The 22,863-nt window shown below is 46.1% G+C and overlaps 1 protein-coding gene and 1 pseudogene across 19 annotated transcripts; one reads left to right on the forward strand and one right to left on the reverse strand.

Annotated features, from left to right (window-relative positions):
- Positions 1–1,033: 1,033 nt before the first annotated feature.
- LOC123825455 lies at positions 1,034–9,662 on the reverse strand (annotated as a pseudogene).
- Positions 9,341–22,063, forward strand: ATXN2L (ataxin 2 like). 19 transcript variants are annotated; one of them, XM_045849192.1, is made up of 24 exons: positions 9,445–9,956; positions 11,508–11,544; positions 11,742–11,798; positions 11,877–11,948; positions 12,345–12,495; positions 13,342–13,466; positions 14,273–14,364; positions 14,812–15,012; positions 15,864–16,039; positions 16,189–16,299; positions 17,027–17,239; positions 17,330–17,401; positions 17,634–17,704; positions 17,881–18,182; positions 18,262–18,331; positions 18,860–19,006; positions 19,131–19,203; positions 19,297–19,484; positions 19,872–20,001; positions 20,093–20,214; positions 20,378–20,590; positions 20,768–20,957; positions 21,284–21,320; positions 21,566–22,063. In XM_045849192.1, exons 1-23 carry the CDS (start codon positions 9,661–9,663, stop codon positions 21,313–21,315), a joined length of 3,141 nt encoding a protein of 1,046 aa, XP_045705148.1. In that variant the 5' UTR covers positions 9,445–9,660; the 3' UTR covers positions 21,316–21,320; positions 21,566–22,063. The 19 variants fall into 19 exon arrangements, 18 of the variants coding, with proteins under 18 accessions (XP_045705156.1, XP_045705154.1, XP_045705138.1 ...); XM_045849193.1 differs by having other exon boundaries at positions 21,589–22,063; XM_045849198.1 differs by having other exon boundaries at positions 9,435–9,956; positions 20,768–21,011; positions 21,161–22,063.
- Positions 22,064–22,863: the final 800 nt, after the last annotated feature.

Here is a 22,863-nt window from a genome sequence, read left to right on the forward strand (position 1 = left end):
TGAATACACTGACCTTATCAAATTAAGCATTCATCATACCATTTCTAACTCACAGGAAAGCAACAGCCAGAAAATTTTAAGAATATTTCACCACAGCAGAATTTTTTCACAAAAATAAAAAACGAAAAAGACAAACTGCAACCAAATCCAATTAGCTTTGACTAACCAGGCAAGGAAACTATTTACTGACGATGAGTTCATTAAATCATATTCAATTACAGTAGACAAAGAAACGTGAAGTCAAGTGAAAAATAAAACTTGTTTAAGACTATTAGCCACTGAGAACAGTTGCTCAAATAGATGAAGAGATTGGGAACAACACTGATGACAACTTAAAAAGCAGGTGAATGATTTCAATTGTTTTTCTTGGGTTTTGATGACTTAACAGATGTTACCAGTGCTGTTACTGTTGTTTATTTGAGAAATCAATGGTGAGTTTTAAGTGACTCAAGAATTAGCCTCTATGAGCAACATAGAGTTTGGTGGAATAACTACAGGCAAGAATATTTTTAAAGACATTGAAAAAAACACTAATTCAGTACAAACTAAAGTGGAATCTGCTAGGATGTGTTACAACCAATGTTGGTGAAAATATATGTGGAGCACAAAAAGCCTTAGTTAGACAAATTTACAAAGCTTGTGAAAATGTAAGGTGTTTAAAGCCTATAATTATTCATTTATTATTCATCAGCAGGTACTCTGCAAAAATTATTTGAATCTATTATATGATATTAAACCAGTACTGTCAATTGTGAACTTCATTTGTTCTTGTGGGCTTAATCATCAATTCCAGGAATTTTTGTTAGAAAGAGACTTACCCTGCCACATAGCAGTTTGATGTCATAGTAGTGCTAAAGTTTTACTGTTTGTTTGTTTGTTTGTTTGTTTGTTTTTTCCCTTTGCTTCAGAAAGCTTCCATCTCCATTTTGTCCAATGCATGGAAGAGGGCTCCAGGGTGGTTAAAATGATGCCAAGTGGTTTCAGAGAGAGGCTCAGGCAAAAGCCAGACACCGGGAGAATGCAGAAGGGCCCCTCAAAGACTTCTGGGCTCCAAAGGCTCCTGGTCGTGCTTGAGGGTGAGCCTTAGAAGAGATACTCGCCCAGCTCAGCCTGGAAAATGGCCAGCCTGTGGAGGTTAGTGAGATGGTCACCCATCTTCTTGATGAGTTTCACCTCCTGATCCAGGAAGTGGTTCTCCAAGAAGTCACAGAGATGAAAATCTACAATGATAGAACCCAAGGCATGCATGTTCAAAATGGCCTGGTTCAGATTCTTCTCCATGACCACAGTGACTTCCATGGCATCCTCTCATCTTGGGAAGGCTTCAGAATATCCTGGGAGAGAACTTGGCCACCGCACTGGTTTTGCATCTTTAAGAGATGCTCGGAGCCCCCAAGCTTCTCCTTGACCAACCCAGGAAAGAAGTGGCCCACGCCCTCTAGAACCACACTGCTGAGGTTGAAACAGAAACCTAGAGGGAAGTAGATGTAGAAGGCCTGCAGGTGCAGGTTGACCAGGCAGTTGATGGCAGCCTCCACCTTGGTGGAATAATTCCGATGAATTTGGGAGCCTATGGTTGTTGCAAAATAAAGAGTTAAGGTCAAAAAACAGTGTTGGCTGGTCTCAGAGGCTGAGGATAGCTGAGGTGGGTCCCAAGGTGGTGACTGAAATGAAGTTGGAGGATGGTTGGAGGCTGGAAGAAGGGGCGTTCCTAGGTCTGTTCCATCCAAACCCTGCTGAAGCAAGAGACAGATCCAAGGACTGCTGAAGGTACTACCTACTGTGGTTTTGAACCCAGGGCTTAGTTTGAAATTTTTCTGAAAGGGAATAATCACCCTCAGCAACAACTATCAAACACTGACTGGCTTTGATAAGTAGTTTTTGTTGCAGACTTGAGAATGTTTCTCAAGGAATTCAACCTAAAGTTACAAAGCAAAATATCATATATATATATAAAACTTATACCGCTGTAACTCTGATAACATTGTTTGAATCACAAGTAACATCAAGCTACTTTATGCACATGAAGTCAAAAGTTCAAACGAGAAACAAGATCTCACATAAATTTGTAGTAGCTATATTTTCCAAGCTCAACAAGAGTTCCAGCAGCATTTTTAGGACTTCAGTATAACTACAAAGGAAGTTTTCATATTTCAAAGTCCATTTAAATGTGCAATTAAAGCAATTCCACCTAACCTTCAATTGGAATTAATCAAATGGCAATGTGGTGACATGCTAAAAAACAAATATCAAGGAAAGAATCTGCCCTGGCTGATGTGACTCAGTGGATTGAGTGCTGGCCTGTGAACCAAAAGGTCACCAATTCAATTCCCAGTCAGGGCACATACCTGGGTTGTGGGCCAGGTCCCCAGTAGGGGGTGCACAAGAGGCAACCACATACTGATGTTTCTCTATCTTTCGTCCTACCTCCCTTCCCCTCTCTCTAAAAACAAATAAGTAAAATTTTAAAAAAGAATCGAATACAGTAGAATTCTGTAAATGCCTTGCAAATGATAAATATGCTTAAGTAAAATCATAAACTTATGCATTGATAGCATTTGGCAGTAGCTATTGTGAAAGACATTTTAAAAAATTAATTACAAATTCAAACTAACAGATAAAAATTTGTGGTAGAATCTGATGATAGGAAACACTAACTTTGAATCACACTAAGCAAAATATTATACAAAGTTATTTTCATTGTAGATTTGTATTTTAAAAATTGTGCTGATTATTATATTTTAATCTCATTAATATTTTTCTCATTATACAAGTACCCATATAATATGTTATTCTCATTTTTGCTTGTTGTCCCAACAACACCAATATTTACTATTTCCCTTTACAGAAAATGTTTGCCAACTCCTGCTGTAGAAAATGCAAACAATCTATAGTGACAGAAAGCAGATCCACCAATGGCTGCTTGCAGATGAGGGGCTTGTAGAGGGCAAGTGGGAGAGAAAACAAACGGCCACAAGGAGACTTTTGGGGAGATAGTTATGTTCACTATCGTGAAGCTTTCATGGGTGTACGCATGTCAAAAAACAAAATTTTGTACTTCCAATACATGGAATTTATTGTAGTTTAATTGTACCTCAATTAGGCTATTTTAAAAAATTAATTCTGTCGGTTGATAAACTACAATGACTGTTGAATTCATAGTTTCACAAGTTTCTTGTGTGTAATTCTGGGCACGGCTTGGGAAAGAATGGGATTCTGAAAGTTGGAATAGGGATGTCTTATTGAACCATGATGAAACAGAAAATCTTAAAACCCAAATATTCTGAGTCTCACATGCCAGAAATATCTTCTAGTACTCCTTCTTGAAAACTCTGTGATAACCTCATCTGCAACAGACTCCTTGGAAGGGGATGATCATCCTCCTTAAGACCACCACTACTGCTGTTGCCATCAGACCCTATTGACAAGGGCAAGTATCAGTTCACTACAGAAGCTTTAGTGGGGGCTAAAATAACATAGAGCAAAAGAATTTTAAGGTTTTGCTAATATAGATCAGCAGAAGTCTGGGGAATATGTGTGGAAGGTGATAATAAGGGTATTAGACCAAGTAGAGCAAAATGCAACACTAGGTTGGGTTAAATTCATTGATATGGCTGTACTTGCTAGAGTCTGGATTTAATGTGTATGCTCATGTAGCTGGAGGTGGCTTTCATAGTTTACTTGGTTAAGTTGACTGAAAATTGAACTTGACAGTGGCCTACTTTTAACAAAGTTGATATGCCAGAACTTCCTTGCCATGGTGCAGAGTAGAAAACTCAAAGGCCTAGGGAAATAGGAATGTCAGAGTATCTTATGTGAAATCAACATACTCATGCCCTAACTACTTTCCACCAGAAAGCCTGTAAGAGACTTCCTTCACTAAGGCCCTGAAAAACACAATGAGGAAAGCACCTGCATTATTGAAAAGCTCTGTAATACTTATGTAAGCCCAGTATTACCATGGAGGGTGCTACCATTGAAAATAGCTCCCTTATTTCAGTGGAGATAATGAGAACCTGCAGTGGTAGAGGCCAAATGACAGTATGCTACCACCAAAGACAAGATGGGTGCATCTGTTGTAAAGGGCATCAGAGACATATTGGTAATCAGAATGCCTTGGCCCACAGTAACCTTGGCAGTGGCTAATCTGTTATCATGTTCCTAAGAACAAATAGATGTGCAGCCTACTAAAGAATTGCTTGATATTTGTAACAAAAGAGAAAATCTTGCTCTGATAGCCCAAAACCTGACTCGAGTGACCACAGTGGAGAGCCATGGTCTCTCCCAGTTTCTAGACCTAAGTCAGCATAGATTCAGAGTCCCCTGATTGAATGGGGAGGTTGGGTCTCCTTGAGGAAAGATCTACGACCTGTTTACTAGAGTGACTATGCATTAGGGAGAACACCCACACTTTCTGGGGATACTAAATACTGGCTCTGAATTGGCACTAATTTCTGAGGATCCAAATGCCACTGTGCCCCACCAATCAAAGTGGGGGCTTAAGGTGGTCAAGTAATAGATGGAGTCTTAGTTCAACCCCAACTCACTCACAGAGGGATCACTGATCCATGGTCTTACCCTGCAGTTATTTCCAAACTCCTGAGAGTATAATTGGAATAGGTATCTATGGCAACTGGCAGGATTCCTACATTGGGGATGATCCATGGAGTGAGAACATTATGGACTCAGCAGGAAGGACTCAGTGAAAGCCCCTGGAACTTCTGCTTCCTATCAAGATAGTTAACTAGAAGCAATATCACATCCCTAGGAGAATTGCAGAGGTTAATGACACACTGGAAGACTTGAATGGGAAGGAGTTTAACCTGTGCAGACATCAGATTGATCTTAGAGAATGACTGTGGACTCTTGTAAATTGATCAGTTGGTGACTCCAATTGTAGCTGTTGTCTCAGATGCAGTGTCATTACTGCAACAAATCATCATGGTCCCTGGTATGGTGAAATGGCTTACTCAAGACTCAATTATAACCCTGGCTGGTGTGGCTCAGTGGATTGGGTGCTGGCCTGCAAACTGAAACGTTGCCAGTTTGAGCCCTGGTCAGGGCACGTGACTAGGTTGCAGGTCAGACTCCCAGTTGGTGGCATATGAGATGCAACCAATCAATGCTTCTCTCACACATTAATGTTTCTCTCCTTCCCTCTCTCTTCCCCGCTCTCTAAAAATAAATAAGTAAAATAGTTTTTCTTTTAAGATTTAATTATAATATCACTTGGGAGACAACACTCTGAAAGGATGGGGATTTACAGGATGCAGTATATACTTTAATCAGTGACCATTATATGGTGGTATCTCCCCTACAGTCCGAATACATGAATCTGAGAATCAAGGGGTGAAAAATGGATCTTGTTCTTCTTACTATTATACTTACTAACCCATTTGTAGAATTTTTGCTTCCTATCTTGGCAACTTTGAACTCTGCTGAATATACAAGTATATGTGTGTGTGTATACATACATATATATTTAAGTGCATGCTGATATAACAGCTGTCACAATACAATTTAACAAAATTATTGCGAATCAAGTTAAAGACAACTAAGTGCTACTAGAGCCATCTTACAGAAAAAAACAAGCGAGATTTTTGGCTAACCCAGTATTTGAACTGTGTGATAATAGATTGCAGATATCATGTTCTTTTGCCTCATAATACATCAGTGTATATTTACTAAGTATATGACTTTGCATATCTACAATCATCACATTCAGGAAATTTATAAAGGATGTAACAATTTATAGTTTATATTACAAATTCACCTGGATTTTCCTGGATCTAGGCCAGGATTAAGTACTTCATTTAGTTTTTGGCCACTTTACCCTTCTTCAGTCTGGTAGGGTTCTTCAACATTTCTTTGTCTTTCATGCCATGGACATTTTTGAATAGTTATTTCTCTTATGTGTTTCTTCTTTTTATGTGTATATGCATACATGTTTATGTCTATTAACAGTATGGATGCATGGGCCCTTTCTGTGCAACATTTAGAAAGCAAGATCTGGGAACTAGGTACATGTAAATCTGTCTGTCTATATTTCTTCATAAATTCTATACTGATTCCCATTCCAATCCCCACAAAGATTTTGCTCACTTCATTCATTCTACATCCGCTTCTCCTGACTTCCTCAGTGAGAACCCTGGCTCCCAACATCTATGTATTTACTCATGTGTGCAGTCAACACACCCAAATAGTTTCAGAATGGCCATGCCCTTGCCACCACAGCCAACCTACTAAGAATTCAAGATTTATTTGCAGTTATTTTTTTCTTTAGACAGGTGGTTGAAAGGTACTTGAATTAGTCCTATTTTCTCCCTTCCTTGTTACTTTTATTCATCTAAACTAGAGTTGGATTCATTTATTTACATCTATATTCCGATTTTAGGCACCATCCATCTGTTGATTTTTTTACATATGTTGATCATTAACATATAAAAGGTCAAAATTATATGAAAAGGTATACTCAAGGAAGTTTGCCCTCTCCCCAGAGCTGTGTGACTTCCTTTAAGAATGTAACCTGGCCTGGCTGGTGTGGCTCAGGGGATTAGGTGCTAGCCTGTGAAATGACAGGTCTCTGGTTCACTTCCTAGTTAGGGCACGTACATGCCTGGGTTGGATCAACATTACTCCTGCACATCAAAGTTTTTCTCCTTCTTTTCCCTCCCTTTTCCTCTCTCTAAAAATAAATTAATATTTTTTTTAAAAAGGGAGGGGGCTGGATTGGGAGTAAAAAGGAGAAAACTGTACTTGAACAATGATTAAAATAAAATAAAAAAAGAAAAGAAAAAAAGGGGAAAAAAAAAAGAATGTGCCCTAGCTGTTGTGGCTTGGTGGACTGAACACCGGGCTGTGCACCAGGAAGTCGCTGGTTTCATTCCCAGCCAGGACACAAGCCTGGGTTGTAGGCCTTGTCCCCAGTAGGAGGTGCGTGGGAGGCAACCACACATTGATGTTTTCCTCCCTCTCTTTCTCTCTAAAAATAAAAAAAATATTTTTTAAAAAAGAATGTAACCCAAAACCAATTATCCTTCATTTTCCCTATCCCTCACAGGTACCCAATTTTATTAGTTTTTGGTTTATCCTTCTTGAGCTTTTACTTGCAAAAATTTGCAGACATACTCGTTTTATTTCCCCTTCTTCCTGCACAAAAGGTAGCATAGTTTATACTATTTTGAACTTTGCTTTCTTAAGTTAACAATATATCATGGAAATTATTCATATAAATCAGTGACAGAAAGTCTAAATTACATATAAGACATCTCACTTATTTACCAATTGAATGACTGTGTGACAGCCACTGAGCTCTACACAGACAGGGAAATGAGTAAAATTCAGCTCTTCAATGACCTTAACCACCAGTGGAAAGGAGAGCCACATAAACAAAACCATCACAGTGCTCTGACAGCCCATAGATGTTCCAAAGGACTGACACTGAAGCTTGAAGAATGAGAAAGTAGATAAAGAAACAGCACATGTAAAGGCAAGAGTTGAATAAGGGAGAGGCATGTTGTGGAAACAGAAGTTTAAACTTAAATTTCAGTGTGGGAGTAGGATGTAGGTGGGGGAGATAGGGGTGCCCATAATGAAGCTGGAGAGGTACCAGCACCAGATGGTACAAGAAATGCCAGAAAAAAAGCTGGACTGTGTTTTTAAGGCATCCAGGAGACACGGTCTTTAAAATACCATTTGGAACCACTCATGTCACAAGTATTTAATTGGCTGCCTGCATTGGCCAGTTACTGTAGAAGGAGCAGTAACACTTAGATCCCAATCCTTGGGGAGCAAGAAGACAGAATTCAAGGAGCTTTTAGATAAAGTGGGGGAAATTGCTGGGCAAGCACAAAGGGAACCTAACACACTTGAAGCTAGGAGTGCAGCAGGGGTAAAGGAATATTTCCCAAAAAGTAAGGCAGATGTTTATCTAGGTATGGGTGTGTTTGGGGGAGAGGGTTTGGGAAGAGCTTCCATATTAATGCCAGAAGTGAAGAGAGACTGCAATATTAAAAGTTTCTGGCCCTGGCTGGTGTAGCTCAGTGGATTGAGCCCGGGCTGCGAACCAGTGTCACAAGGTTCGTGTCGCAAGGTTCGATTCCCAGTCAGGCCACATACCTGGGTTGCAGGCCACTGCCCCCAGCAACCGCACATTGATGTTTCTCTCCCTCTCTCCCCCTCCCTTCCCTCTCTAAAAATAAATAAATAAAATCTTAAAAAAAAAAGTTTCCCTAGGACTAAGACCACAGATCTATCACTGCTTCACTCCATTCTCCACATAGCAATGAGTAATCCTTTAAACAGCAAATCTGATCTCTTCATTTTCTGTAAAAAGCTCCCCACTTCTTTGAGGTTAATGTCCATCTGCTTAAAATCTGGTCCCAGGTTATTTACCTCTCCAGTTTCATTTTTTTAAACCTCTTCCTTCTTGAATTTTATTCTTTTAGTTTGTCACATCCTATTCCCCTGCCTAGAAATCCAACATTCAATACTTGATTACAAGGCCTCACTCCTACTGCTTTCATCGTGCCCTGTGCTTCACCTTGTGTCATCGCATTGTCCCAATCTACCACTAGCTTGAACTCCCTGGGAGCAGAAAGTGGTTTCATTGCAGTAGCATCCAGAGCATGCAGCCTAACGTCCTACATGTCCAGCTAATTTTAAATGAATGAAGGCGATCCTCACTGCAGAGGTAGCATTTTGAACTAGACCCTAGGAACTTTGGCCTTCAGTCTCTTTATTACTACAGTTTAAGGGTTCATTCTAGGGCTTGGATAAACCAACCATTTACATTTAAAATCACTGAAGTTTAAATCCTCATTTAGGATTAGGCATAGGTTTATCTGAAAAGGATCGGCGTACTGGAACTGAACACCTTAAAGCCCACCAGTCTTTTACTTGAGGCAGATAAGGTCGAGAGTACCACTTCAGGAAACCTACCACCCGCCAAAGTACTAGTCTACTCTCCAGATTTTTTGGCACTTTGACTCCACCCACGGGGCCCCAAAATGGCGGAAGAACTGCACGCAACGTCGTGACATCTCAGTAACTGCGGAGGCATCCCAACGCTACGCCGGCGGCGTGGGCGGGGCGGACGGTTCTTCCTCTCAGCTTCCTCCGCTCCTCCCCCAGCGCTTCACACGCTCATTGTGAAGCGACAGCAGCGCTGGCAACCTCTAGAGCTATTAGAGAACTAGAGGCCCTAAATTCTTGGCGCGCGTGAGCGCCCGCGCTGCTCCTTCCCCATTCCAAAGGCTGGGGGCGCGAGGTCCACCTTTCTTCTCTCTTCCGTCCGAACTAACCGCCCCGGTGCGCGCGGGGACCGTACCGCCGCTCCCCCGCCCCTCCCCCTTCGAGAGCTCCCGCCCGCGCGCTCCTCCTCCTCCCCTTTCCCCGGCGACGCGCACGCGCGCCAGCCCGGCTCGCGCCCTCTCGCTTTCCTCCGGCCAGCGAGACCCCCCCTCCCCTTCCGCCTCGCGGCGCTTCCTCGCCCCGCGATCTTCTCTATCCACCCCCAACACCGCAGGCCTCCCCCGCCCCCCGCCCGCCAACGGCGGGTCCCCAGCTTCCCAGTCTCCTTCGCTTCCCGCGCTCTCCGGCGGGGGCCTGGTCCCAGCCTCCTCTCCCTTCCCCTCAATTCCCCTTCCGGACGCTGCCATCATGTTGAAGCCTCAGCCGCCACAACAGACCTCCCAGCCCCAGCAGCCGTCCCCCACGCAACAGGCCGTGGCCCGCCGGCCTCCCGGAGGCACGAGCCCTCCCAACGGCGGTTTCTCGGGCCCTCTGGCCTCAACCTCGGCTCCCTCAGGGCCTCCCGCTGCCTCCTGCCCCGGGCCTGCAGCCGCTATCGGGAGCGGGCTCCGCCGGGGAACCGAAAGTATCTTGGCGCCACAGCCGCCGCAGCAGCAGCAACAACATCAGGAGAGGCCGGGGGCAGCGGCCATCGGCAGCGCCAGGTGAGGAGGGGTGGGTTTCCGGGCGTTGGAGCGCTCGCTGCGGGGCGGCAGCAGCTTGGTTCCGGCCCGGCAGCCGGGACCTCACAACACCGCGCGACGCGCGCTCCTAGCCTGGCCACCCTTGAGGGACGCCAGGGGGAGGGAGAACCCCTGCCCCCTTGAAGCTAGGGATGGGCCCACTCAGGTCCTAACCGGTCGGAGGTAAAGGGTTCCCCACCAGCCATCAGGACTTTAATTAAGGACCGTGCTCAGCTCTCACAGCCTAGTCAGGGCTCGCGGCCTGGGCCTTAAGGGCAGGCGGGACGCATCCCGCTAGTGTCGTCGGAACGAGGAGTTGCGGGGGGGGGCGGCGAAGAGGTAATGGGGGTCCCCTGCTCCATTACCGCGAAGGGTCTCGCGGTTCCCGGCTTCAGCCAATGGGGAGTCGGCTGCGGGAAGGGGTTCGGGCCTTGGCCAATGGAGGGGGGGCGCGCGGCTCACAGTTTAGCCAATGGGGAGGGAGGGACTTGGAGCGGGTTGCCACCTCCTCCTTCCCGGTCGGGCCAGTGGGAGGGGAGCGGGGTGGGCGGGGGAAGAACGAAAGGAGAGACAACTGGGAGGACTGCGGCCCGGGAACCTTTAGAGCGCGCGCGCTCCTTACGTACGTGCGCGTGGATTCTCTGTCTCATGACCTGGGCACTTGGGAGTCCAGGGTAAAGTAGGCAGTGTGAGAGTGAGTGAGTGAGTGTGTGTGTGTGTGTGTGTGTGTGTGTGTAGGGGTTCGTTGCTAGGTGGGAGACACTCCACTCGGTTTCTAGTGTGTATGGGTTAAAGGAATTGAGCGTGGCGGTACACGCAGGCGCAGTGGCTTCTGATCGCGGGAGGGGGGTGTTTTGAAGAGTCCCTTGGGGCTTAGTGCGCAGTCGCAGACCGGGTGAGGCCTCCCGGTGGATGCCTTTTGCGGCTGCGCTGTCCCCCAGCCCTGCCAACGGCCCCCTGAGCACCCTCCTGAACCGCTGGTTACATCAGCCAGAGAAGAGCAGGATTATCAGGGGACTGAGGACCCCTCCCAAGGTGGATAACTAGCTAAATGAGTAAGGAGGTCGACAGGGTGGGTTGCAGAGGGACTATCCCTCCTACCAGGGTTTGAGGCATAAGGCTCTAAAAATGATTGTATTTCCTATTTGGGAGATAACGTGCCTGAGCTTGGTACTTAGGAAGCTGCATTCCCTGAGCTTCCTGTTTTACATCTGAGATGGGTGACAAGTTATCTAATACTGCATAGCATTGGTCTCTTGGAAGCATGAAGCTCTGGCCCCTTGGAGAAAGTGAGGCAATGGTTGTTGATTGAGGTCTGTTTTGCTGGCATTTGGAGGAAATGTGTCTAATGGTTTATAGTGTTTATGCCTTTTTTCTCTCTAAGGTGAGAGTTTGAAAACCTTGTTGATTAATTGTAGCTTAGATCAGCATTTTCACATGTTATGTGGTTCTAAAATACCAAGTCCTTTAAAATTAATTGTGTAGGGGGAATTGAACAGATTTAAATAACCAGTTTTTTGTTTCCTTTTATAGGGGACAGAGCACAGGAAAGGGACCCCCACAGTCACCGGTGAGTGTCCCCAATGGTACAAAGACTTAAAAGAGATATGTGGGAATATAGGACAGATTAGGTGCAGAAATAGTCTGGTGGGCTCAGAAGCAGGGGCCCAGCACATACAAGGTGGTCATATGTGGAGTGTGGACATTCAGAAGGAAGGTAAGAAGCTGACTGGCTGTTTATTTCTTCTTCCTGTGTATTACTGACAGGTATTTGAGGGTGTTTACAACAATTCCAGAATGCTGCATTTTCTTACAGCTGTTGTGGTAAGTGGATACTTTGTTTGAAGGATGTAATGGGTCTGTTTGCTGGAGACACTCTTCTTATTTTTCCCACTTTCCCAGGGCTCCACTTGTGATGTAAAGGTGAAGAATGGCACTACCTATGAAGGTATCTTCAAGACTCTGAGCTCAAAGGTCAGTGTACACAAACTAGCTTATTTTTGGAGTTGCATGCAAGGAGTAGGAGAATGAAGTAGGCTCATTCAAGATGTGAATTGAGTGGTATTGGACAACATTGTGGCTATTTCAGCATGTGCTAGAGCTACATGCTAAAGCTTGCAGCTACAAGCAATGAAAGACGTAGGTCTAAAATTTAAGGGCTGGATACTTTAATGTAAAAATGCTTAAAAGTTTAAAATGTGAAAGTTTAATTTGAGGACTTGTGCTGAGTCCTGTGATTGATATCAAGAAGATGTTATATATGCATGGTGTTGGGGAAAGTTTAGAAAGGGTAAGAGAAAAATAATCATATTTTTGCCTTCATGTTTGTTGATACTGACCCTTGGATTTTGGGAAATGGAACTTTTTTAGTTTGAACTGGCTGTAGACGCTGTGCACCGGAAAGCATCTGAGCCAGTAGGTGGCCCTCGTCGGGAAGACATCGTGGACACCATGGTGTTTAAACCAAGTGATGTCATGCTTGTCCACTTCCGAAATGTTGACTTCAATTATGCAACTAAAGGTATTGTGCCAGGCTATTATGTCAGACCCATTTTGTGAGTGGAGAGCAGAGAGCAGTTACATGATGACTTGATTTATCCCCATTCCACCCCACCCCCATAACCACCCACTTTACCATCTCCTCACCCCTATACACATACACCTTCCCCCCAAGGAAGATGGCTGGATTTTTCCTTTTTGGGAATGTATCTTGATGTCTAAGATAAAGTGGGACAAATTTGGCCTATGTTGTGATTCTTTTATTTTCTTTGTTTTGAACTCCTTGCTGCTTATGAACATTTAAAAAATTTTTTTACTTTTAGAGCGGGAGGGAGGAAGAGGGGGAGAAACATCAATGTGTGGTTGCCTCTCACGCATCCCCCACTGGGGACCTGGCCTACAACCCAGGCATGTGTCTTGACTGGGAATTGAACTGACCACCCTTGGTTCACAGGCCCATGCTCAATCCACTGAGCTACACCAGCCAGGGGTGCTTCTGAACTATTAAGATGAGGGAGTTTTGTTTGTTTGTTTGTTTGTTTGTTTGTTTGTTTTAAGACAGGAGGAGAGAGACATCAGTTTGTTATTCCACTTAATTGATGCATTCATTGGTTGATTCTCATATGTGCCCAGGCTGGAGATAGAACCTATAACCTCAGCATATCTGGACAATGCTCTAACCAACTGAGCTACCTGGCCAGGGCTAAGTTGAGGGTTTTTATGCCGCACCTGCCCACCCCTTATCCCCAAACCCTGGCATACATAAGCTTTTCTTTGCTTCTGACAACTTGTGGGCAAGGAAGAGATATTTGGGGGAACCACCTGTGAAATATGATATGACTCCTGATCTTCAACTCTGCCCCCACAGACAAGTTCACTGATTCAGCTATTGCCATGAACTCGAAGGTGAATGGGGAGCACAAAGAGAAGGTGCTTCAGCGCTGGGAGGGGGGTGACAGCAACAGCGATGACTACGACCTCGAGTCTGACATGGTACAGTCTCCTTCCCTGAGATCCTGAGAGCTTGGCAGCTCTGCTGCCAGAATGTGGGTTATTGACACTAATGTCATTCTTGGAACCTAGTTGCTTCTGGGGAGGGGGGAGGAAAATCATTTACTTTTGCCTGTTTGTGACAGTCAGATTCCAAATGGAAAGGTACAGAAAATAACGAAACAAAAATACCTGTTCTCCCACCATCTGTGATTGGCAGCTTCAAGTCAATTTTTTTTTTTTTTTCAACTTAACAAAAAGTATAAACAAGAGTGAGTACTGTGTAGGCCCATTTCCCTTCCGAAAAACAGCTATTGCTATAGTTTGAATCATTTAGAATTTTTCATGAGCGAATGCATTATTTTGCTATTTAATTTGCATAAGAATTTACTTTCCCTGCCTGTTTTTGAGTGTTAACCTGTTGCTAAATAGATCTAGTTCAATGCTTTTAACTTATTGTATATTATTCTACTTATGTACCCATGCATGTATACCTGCCAAATTGTATTTATCTCTTTCCTTACTGTTTTGTGTTTTTTGGCCCTTATAGTGCCTTACCGAATTTTTAGAACATGTATCCCCATGCATATATACCAGAATTTCTCTGGGATGTAAACCTGGAAATGGATTTGTTACTGAAAATTTGTTATAGTTCTAGTTGATATTCTTGCCAGCTGTGTTCCAGTTTTTCCACTTTTGGTGTGGTCAGATATTTTTCTTTTTTTTTTAGTTTTTCAGCCTGATGGAGAATGACAGGTCATTGTTGCTTTCCTTGTTGGGTTTTAAAAGTCTCCCTCCTCCCTCCCTAGTCCAACGGATGGGACCCCAATGAAATGTTCAAGTTCAATGAGGAGAACTATGGTGTAAAGACCACCTATGATAGCAGTCTCTCATCTTACACGTGAGTGTCTTGGTACTCTCCATGTGGTGCAGTGTGAGGCGTGGGGTCACCAACAGAAGGGCAGGTCTCTAGGTGAAACATAGCTTTTGTTCATGCTTTTCTGGGTGTTCATGTTGCCTTCTCCCCACCCCTGTTTTGTTTCGTGAACTGCTCTTAAAGGTTTTCTTTTAGCCTTGATTCCAGACCATCTCATGGGTAGAATTAACTGCTTATCTACTTGTCCATACTTTTTCTCTAGAACTTAAAATGTACTTAAATACTTATTTATATGTGCCCCATATTCAAAGATACCTTGCTGCTCTGCCTGGGACCTAGTAGCTGCCCATTAAATACATTGTTGAAGAAGTTAAACACCCACATACTTGAGCTTGTGATAGGACTGGTAGAAATGTTTTTCCTTTCATTGCCTGGTACTGGGGTGGTGATGGTCTCTGGTGGTCCTCTCAGGGTGCCCTTAGAGAAGGACAACTCAGAAGAATTTCGTCAGCGGGAGCTGCGTGCAGCCCAGTTGGCTCGGGAGATTGAATCGAGTCCCCAGTACCGCCTGCGGATCGCCATGGAAAACGATGATGGACGCACTGAAGAGGAGAAGCACAGTGCAGTCCAGCGGCAGGGTTCAGGACGGGAGAGCCCCAGCTTGGTATCTAGGTAATTGCTGGGGGCAGCCTGGTATATTTGGGGCTCACTGTGTGGGCCAAGAGTTTTGTATACTCTTGGTTAAGCCTCACAGCCATATGAGATGTAGGTTGATGAATAGTTATTCCCAGTTGTTATTTTGAAAGATTAAAACCTATAGTGTCACTCTGGCTGGTGTGGCTCAGTTAGTTGAGCATCATCTTGAGAACCAAAGACTCACAGGTTTGATTCCCAGTCAGGACACATGCCTGGAATGCATGTTTGATACCCCTGGGGCACCTACAGAAGGCAGCCATTCGAGTTTCTCTCATTGCTGTTTCTCCCTCTCTCTGAAATAAAAATAAAATAATTTCAAAATTAATTAAAAAATAAATCTAGAGTGGTTAAGTGATTTGCCCATAGTAACAAGGCTAAAGTTTGTGGATTTGGAAAAAAATTTTGTTTCAGAGTTTTGGTATATATTCTTTCCCTTTTTTCCTCTGCATATTCATGTATATGTATGCCTTGTTCTTCTCTTTGTGAAAATAAAATCAAATTATGTGATCTGTATCTTTAAAAAGGTGCACCTTGACCTGCAGTGTGAAACTACCTTTCTCATAGGTCAAGAGTGGTAGATTTGTGGAGCATCAGCCTGGTTGGTCTGGTCAGGGTTGACATAGCATAAGGCCATAAGCCTGTAGCCACAGAACATTAAACTAGGACAGTTTTTCAGGTGAGATAGTGCAAAAAGCCAGAGCCAAGCAGCGTGTGTGTGTGTGTGTGCGCGCGCACGCGCGTGCATATACTTTAGAAGGAAGGGCTTTATCTTTCCAAAATGTGTGGGTTTTGTGACTATTTGATCTCACTTAAATTTTTTCCCCCAGGGAGGGAAAGTATATCCCTCTACCCCAACGAGTTCGGGAAGGTCCCCGGGGAGGAGTTCGATGCAGTAGTTCTCGAGGTGGCCGGCCTTGCCTTAGCTCTTTGCCACCTCGTGGCCCTCACCATCTTGACAATAGCAGCCCTGGCCCGGGTTCTGAGACACGTGGTATTAATGGAGGTAAGTTATGAAGCAGACTTTTATGGAGGACAGGAAAGAGTTGGGAAGGATAATTGAATGGCTTTAGATGGGTTGGAAGGATGATGGATTGGTAGTAATGTAGTAACAGGTACTCTTCATCTTTTTTCCCATCTTTAAAAAAAAAATAGGCCCTTCCCGCATGTCCCCTAAGGCGCCTCGGCCTGTGAGAGGTGCCAAGACTCTATCTTCACCCAGCAGTAGGCCTTCTGGAGAAGCTTCTGTTCCACCACCTCCTGCAGGTAAAATTTCGGCAGTCTTACAGGAAGAAATGGATAGAAATTTGTAGGGGTATATAAATAAAATCAGTTGTTGGAATGCTAGCGTGTGGGAGACAGGTTCAAGATACGAAAGATATTTTGAGAGTTTGGGCTTAAGGTTTTTAGGAAAGAATTTTTCAGTTTCCCTCTTGCAGAAACCCCAGTATAACAATTTATGGGCATGTCTGGCTGGTAGATGTCTTTATTTAAATCAGTTGTAAAAAAATATTTACAACAGCAGAAATCAAAGAAAATTTTCAATTTTTATTGAAATACAAGAGGTTCTGCTAGCACTGACAAGTCTTGCTGCGTAGCTCCGTTTGGCTGGAACTGAGTCATGACTGCCCCTTTAAGTCCTTTCATGGTGCCCATGAAGCCATTTTATCTCCTTGTTACCTGCCTTGCCCTTACAGGCGTTTAGGTTTCCAATTCTATGTTTAAAAAAGTGGATAGCCCTGGCTAATGTGGGTTCAGTGGGTTGGGCACCAGCTTGTGAACCAAGGTCACTGGTTCAATTCCCAGTTGGGGCAGGTGCCTGGTTGGAGGCGGGTGAGAGGCAGCCAATGGAGATGTTTCTCACACGTCGATGTTTCTCTTTCTCTAAAAATGAATGAATAAAGTCTTTAAGGAAAAGTAGATAAACTTTTCTTGGTGTTTTAATAAGTTTTTTGTCCCCGTGGCTTGTTGACCAGCAGTAACCATTTTACAGCTTTTCCTTTTCTTCCAGTTGGCCGGATGTACCCCCCACGCTCCCCCAAATCAGCTGCCCCTGCCCCAGTCTCAGCTTCTTGTACTGAGCCTCCCATCGGCTCAGCAGTACCAACCTCGTCAGCTTCCATTCCTGTGACATCATCAGTTGTGGACCCTGGAGTAGGCTCCATTTCCCCAGCTTCTCCAAAGATTTCACTGGCCCCCACAGATGGTAAGAGCCAGATGGTCAAGGGCTGTGGACAGTGTGAACTGTGGTTCTGGGAAGAAAGACCTTTAGGCATCTCTCTCTCTCCTTGCTCAGTAAAAGAACTTGCGGTCAAGGAACCTGGGAGAACTCTGGAATCCCAGGAGCTGTCCCGAATGTCTGGGAAAGGTGAGGGTTGTTTTGTTCTGCCAAAGCATAATGCTCCTTTGATTAGGAGAGCATTTCAGTTAGGAACATTGTTGAAATTCAAAAACAATGTCTGTTAGACCTTTGATCCTAATTTTTCTGATAGGATTTCCAAGAGTTCTTTTTTCTTTTTTGTCTTGTGGGCTACTGGTGGTGTGTAGCCACCTTTAAGAAAGGAAATGTATATTTTCTCCTTTATCGCTGTTTCTCATAGTCCCTGGCCTTCAGAATGAACAGAAACGCTTTCAACTGGAAGAACTGAGAAAGTTTGGAGCCCAGTTTAAGGTGAGAGAAGTGTGGGAACGAGCTAAGATGTTAACAGGATGAAGGTGGAATGGGTGTGGGGAGCTCCCAGGGGAGGCATAGGACTAGGTGGGTACAAGAGATGAGAGCAGGCATGAAAGAAAGCGGCAGGGCCTTGGGTCTGGACCAGTGTTATATGTGTGTTTCTCTCCTTCCAGCTTCAGCCCAGTAACTCTCCGGAGACCAGCTTGGATCCTTTTCCTCCCCGGATCTTAAAGGAGGAGGCCAAAGGGAAAGAGAAGGAAGTTGATGGTCTACTGACTTCAGAGCCCATGGGGTCCCCAGTCTCCTCCAAGACAGAGTCCATATTGGATAAGGAAGACAAACCACCCCTGCCTCCAGGAGGAGGCACTGAGGGGCCAGATCAGCCCCCAACACCTTGCCCAAGCCAAACTGGCAGCCCCCCAGTGGGCCTGGGCCTCATCAAGGGCGATGACAAGGATGAGGGCCCTGTTGCCGAGTGAGTGGAGTAGGGAGCTGGGTGGGTGTTGGATGTTGAGGAGCAAGCCATGAGGATTTACTTTATTTTTTTCTCATAGACAAGTAAAGAAGTCAACATTGAATCCCAATGCCAAGGAGTTCAATCCCACAAAACCTCTACTGTCTGTGGTGAGATGGGGTAACATCTTCCATAAAGGAGACTTGGGAATGGAGTAACAACACTGGAGGGGGAGCACTTGATGTAGGGCAGTGAGAGGAGACGTGAAAGTGTGGCAGGATGGCAGCAGTTGGGCTGGTTTGGGGAAAACAGACACGTTTCAGGGCTAGGTGGTACAGAGGATCATGATGTGTCAGACAGATGTTTACAGGTTTCTCTCTTATACTTAGCATTTGGCTCAGGGAGTTCTGAGTGTAGTAGTTACAAGCATAGGCTTCGTTTCGGCCCACTGACTTGGCTCACACCCCTGTGTTTATTTACAAGCTGTTTAACCTGTTTGCTTCAGTTTTGTCACCTATAATTTGAGTGTGTCCATCTCTTAGGGTTTGATGTGAGGCTTAAGCAAGAGAAAGTATAGGATGTGTTTGGCACGTGTCACTCCCTCCGCAAATGATGTTGCTATATAGGCAATGGGGGGGGTGGGTGTGGGAGATAGAAAAATTAAGAGATTTTGTAATGTCCTCCCTTGTGTCTTACAGAATAAATCCACCAGTACTCCAACCTCTCCGGGGCCCCGGACTCATTCTACTCCCTCTATCCCGGTGCTGACAGCAGGCCAGAGTGGGCTGTATAGCCCCCAGTACATTTCCTACATACCTCAGATCCACATGGGACCAGCTGTTCAGGTAAGAGAAGAGACTAGATGGCCCAGGGTAAGAGGTTTGGTCGGGATGGCTGAGGGTCCAGGTCAGGCTTGTTCTGGTCATTTGTCAGCAAGTCATTCAGCCTCATCTTTGTTCTTGTCCCTAGGCACCTCAGATGTATCCATATCCTGTATCCAACTCAGTGCCTGGACAGCAGGGCAAGTACCGGGGAGCAAAAGGTGAGCAGGGTGGGGAGGGGCAGTCAGTGGGGCTGCCCATTGCCTCCTGGCAGATGGAGCTTGAGCTCTGCACTATTTTCCCCCCATTCCCAGGTTCCCTGCCCCCTCAGCGCTCAGACCAACACCAGCCAGCCTCAGCCCCTCCAATGATGCAGGCCGCCGCTGCTGCTGGCCCACCTCTAGTGGCTGCCACACCTTATTCTTCCTACATCCCCTACAATCCACAGCAGTTCCCAGGCCAGCCTGCCATGATGCAGCCCATGGCCCACTACCCCTCGCAGGTAACTGAGGCACAGGAGGGACATGGGGGTACAGAGGCCCTACTAGAGATCCTATCTTCACCTCCCTGACTCAAAGGAGCTGGATGAGAGAGGCAGGCAGTGTTCTGGGTTGTGGTGTCAGGTTTACGCTTCAGTCCTCTCTCTGGAAGGACCTGTTGCAAGGCACTTAAACACTCAAGCCTTACTTGTCGTCGTCATTGTCCCACCCCACGCACAAATTAAAGTGTGGATAAGATAGCATCTATATAAGTTAGTTGTGAATATACTATATAAGTATGTTGTGAATGTTTGACAAGGTAGTTGTGACAAGGCCAGAGCAGTGCTCTGCAGAGGTTATGCCTTCCACGTCCTGTGCTGTGCCAACCATTTCTCTTCTTGCTGTTCCAGCCGGTGTTTGCCCCCATGCTTCAGAGCAATCCGCGCATGCTGACATCGGGCAGCCATCCCCAGGCCATTGTGTCATCCTCTACCCCTCAGTACCCTTCTGCAGAGCAGCCCACGCCCCAAGCCCTTTATGGTGAGTACTACTGGACCCTCCGCTTTCAGGCTGTGCTTCTCAGTCCCCTCTAGTGTGCTCAGCACTGATTTTTCTCTCCTTCCTGCTGTAGCCACTGTTCACCAGTCCTATCCACACCATGCCACACAGCTCCATGCCCACCAGCCACAGCCAGCCACCACACCTACTGGGAGCCAGCCACAGTCCCAGCATGCGGCCCCCAGTCCTGTCCAGGTGCCTGTCTTGGGGGATCTGAGTGGTTGGGGCAGAAATGTGTGGCTTAAAAAAAGGAGTAGAACTTGGGATGTTTTCTCAGCAGGGAGGATCAGGTCAGTGGGTAGAAGGCCTGGGTATCAGAGGAGTGGGTGGCACTGACCCTTCCCCTCCCCCCTGACAGCACCAGGCAGGGCAGGCCCCACACCTGGGCAGTGGACAGCCACAGCAGAATCTGTACCACCCAGGGGCCTTGACAGGCACGCCGCCTTCTCTGCCACCGGGACCTTCTGCCCAGTCCCCTCAGAGCAGCTTCCCCCAACCAGCTGCTGTGTATGCCATCCATGCCCACCAGCAGCTGCCCCACGGCTTCACCAACATGGCCCATGTTACCCAGGTAAGAGCCCAGGGGACTTGCTTCATCTGGGCCTGTTCTGCTATGAGGACCTGAGCCATGATGCTATCCCATTCCTGAGTTCCCAGTGCCACCTTTACGTAGTGTTCCTGACACTAGGATTCTTGGCACCTGTGTCAAGCTTCTGTGGTAATCCCAACTACTTTCTGTTTTCTGCAGGCCCATGTCCAAACTGGAATCACAGCAGCCCCGCCCCCTCACCCTGGGGCTCCCCACCCGCCCCAGGTGATGCTGCTGCACCCACCCCAGAGCCATGGGGGTCCCCCCCAAGGCGCAGTGCCCCAGAGTGGGGTGCCTGCACTCTCAGCTTCCACACCCTCACCCTACCCCTACATCGGACACCCCCAAGGTGAGCAGCCTGGCCAGGCGCCTGGATTTCCAGGAGGAGCCGATGACAGGATTCGTGAGTTCTCGTTAGCTGGGGGAATTTGGCATGGAAGAGCTGATGGGCTGCAGGTGGGGCAGGATGCACGGGTTCTGGGTGGGGAGTGAGGGGTCTTGGAGGCAGGGCTGTCCCACAGGGCGCCCGCCGACCTGCACCTGTCTGTGAAGTATGTAGGGTGGGCAGAAGCCACAGTCGCCGCCGCCAGGGGCTTGCTCCTGGCTCTGTCCTTTGCTTCCCTCCGTCCTCGCTCAGTTGTGATCCAGCAGCCCCCCTCCCCACTGCCTCCCCAGCTCTCAGTGACCCCGACTGTCTCCTGACTTAGCCGAGGTAAGGTCAGCGCAGCAGACAGGGCCAGGCTGGGGTGTGGGGGGCTGAGCTGGGCACACAAGTAAGGGCTCTGGCTCACTGGGAAACAGTGTTTGATCTGTGCTTCTGACAGCCCCATGAGACACCTTGAGGAGGCCGCTCCTACCCAAACACTCCCCCCACACCCCACACTGGACGGCATTGGATGAAGGGACAGCTGCTTGGGTTCTAATGCTCCTGCTCTCTTCTCTTTCCCCTCCAACCAGTTCAATCTCATCCCTCCCAGCAGCTCCCCTTCCACCCCCCGGGGAACTGAAGATTGTCCTGGCCGCGACCTGAGACCTCCATGAGTGGAGGGAAGAGTGATCTATGTCTCTTCCCCCAGCAGCTCGGACCAGTCCCAGCCCCCTATCTCCCCTTTCCCCTGGGGGAGCTGGGGGATTCCTGCCAAGCACCTTGAATGGGAGAGGCCTCAAAGTGGGTGGGCCAGGGTCCAGCGGGGGTGGGGGGGGTTCCTACTCTGCCCCTGCCCATCCCCACCCCATCTTGCCCTCCCATCCTCTTACCCCTGCTGGAGACAAGATCTTTTATTTTCTATTATTTATAATGTCAGACTTGGGCCCCATGTTCTTCCTTCCCCATTAACTTGAGTGATCTGTGTGAGAGACAGATACCCCACAAGGATGGTTGGACAGGACTTTTACTTTTTATTACATAAAAATATTTAAAAAATTAAAAAAAAATAAAATTTTAAACTAACTTAACCTGCCTCTAGTTTCCTCTTTAGAGAATAGAGAGATACTGTATTGGGTTGGCCAAAAAGTATCTTCCGTTTTTTCTGTAAAATAAGACATCTTTCATTTTCTCTAGTAATTTTATTAATTTGGGTACTTTGAGTATGTCAGCTATCGTGGGTATAACATTGATTGTTCTCAGTTAATGTCTCAGTTTGTCAGCCTCAGCCAATCTACCCAGCCATGGACCATCCAGCAAGAAATCTCCAGCACAAAACTTTGTAAACCATTTTTGACACAGTCATGACACCTTCATACACTGCACAAATCTTTTTATGTGTTTCAGTGGCATTTTTACCGTTCTTCAAATAGCTTATTTTCTTCTATTTTCAATATTAAAATGGCTACACAAAAATTCACCAATTTAGATGTTTTTGAATTCATACTGATGTGACAGCTGTCACAATCTAACAAAATTGTTTCAGATGAAGTTAAAGACAAGCTAGAGTCATTGAGACTAGTGTCGAGAAAAACCAAATGAAGTTTGGCCAACCTGAAACAGGGATGTAGACTGATAGGTCCCCAAAGCCTCCACAAACCTTGTTTGGGGGATGGGGGAGAGCAAATGATAGGATTGAGCACTTTGCATTGCAATGGCAACTTAGCTAGTTTAGCTGTGCTACTGCCTTGGGACAAGGTGGGCATGACTTTCAGACTGGATCCTGACTCTTGACATAGCTGGTTCCCCCCTGGATCAGAGTCACTCTTGCCCTGACTGGATGGCAGCCAAGAGAATGTAAACCACAGAAAACTGGCAAATGTAACTCATT

Source organism: Phyllostomus hastatus, unplaced genomic scaffold, assembly GCF_019186645.2.
Source record: "Phyllostomus hastatus isolate PE091 unplaced genomic scaffold, TTU_PhHast_1.1 phas_contig_64, whole genome shotgun sequence".
In the NCBI taxonomy this organism is placed as follows: domain Eukaryota; kingdom Metazoa; phylum Chordata; class Mammalia; order Chiroptera; family Phyllostomidae; genus Phyllostomus; species Phyllostomus hastatus.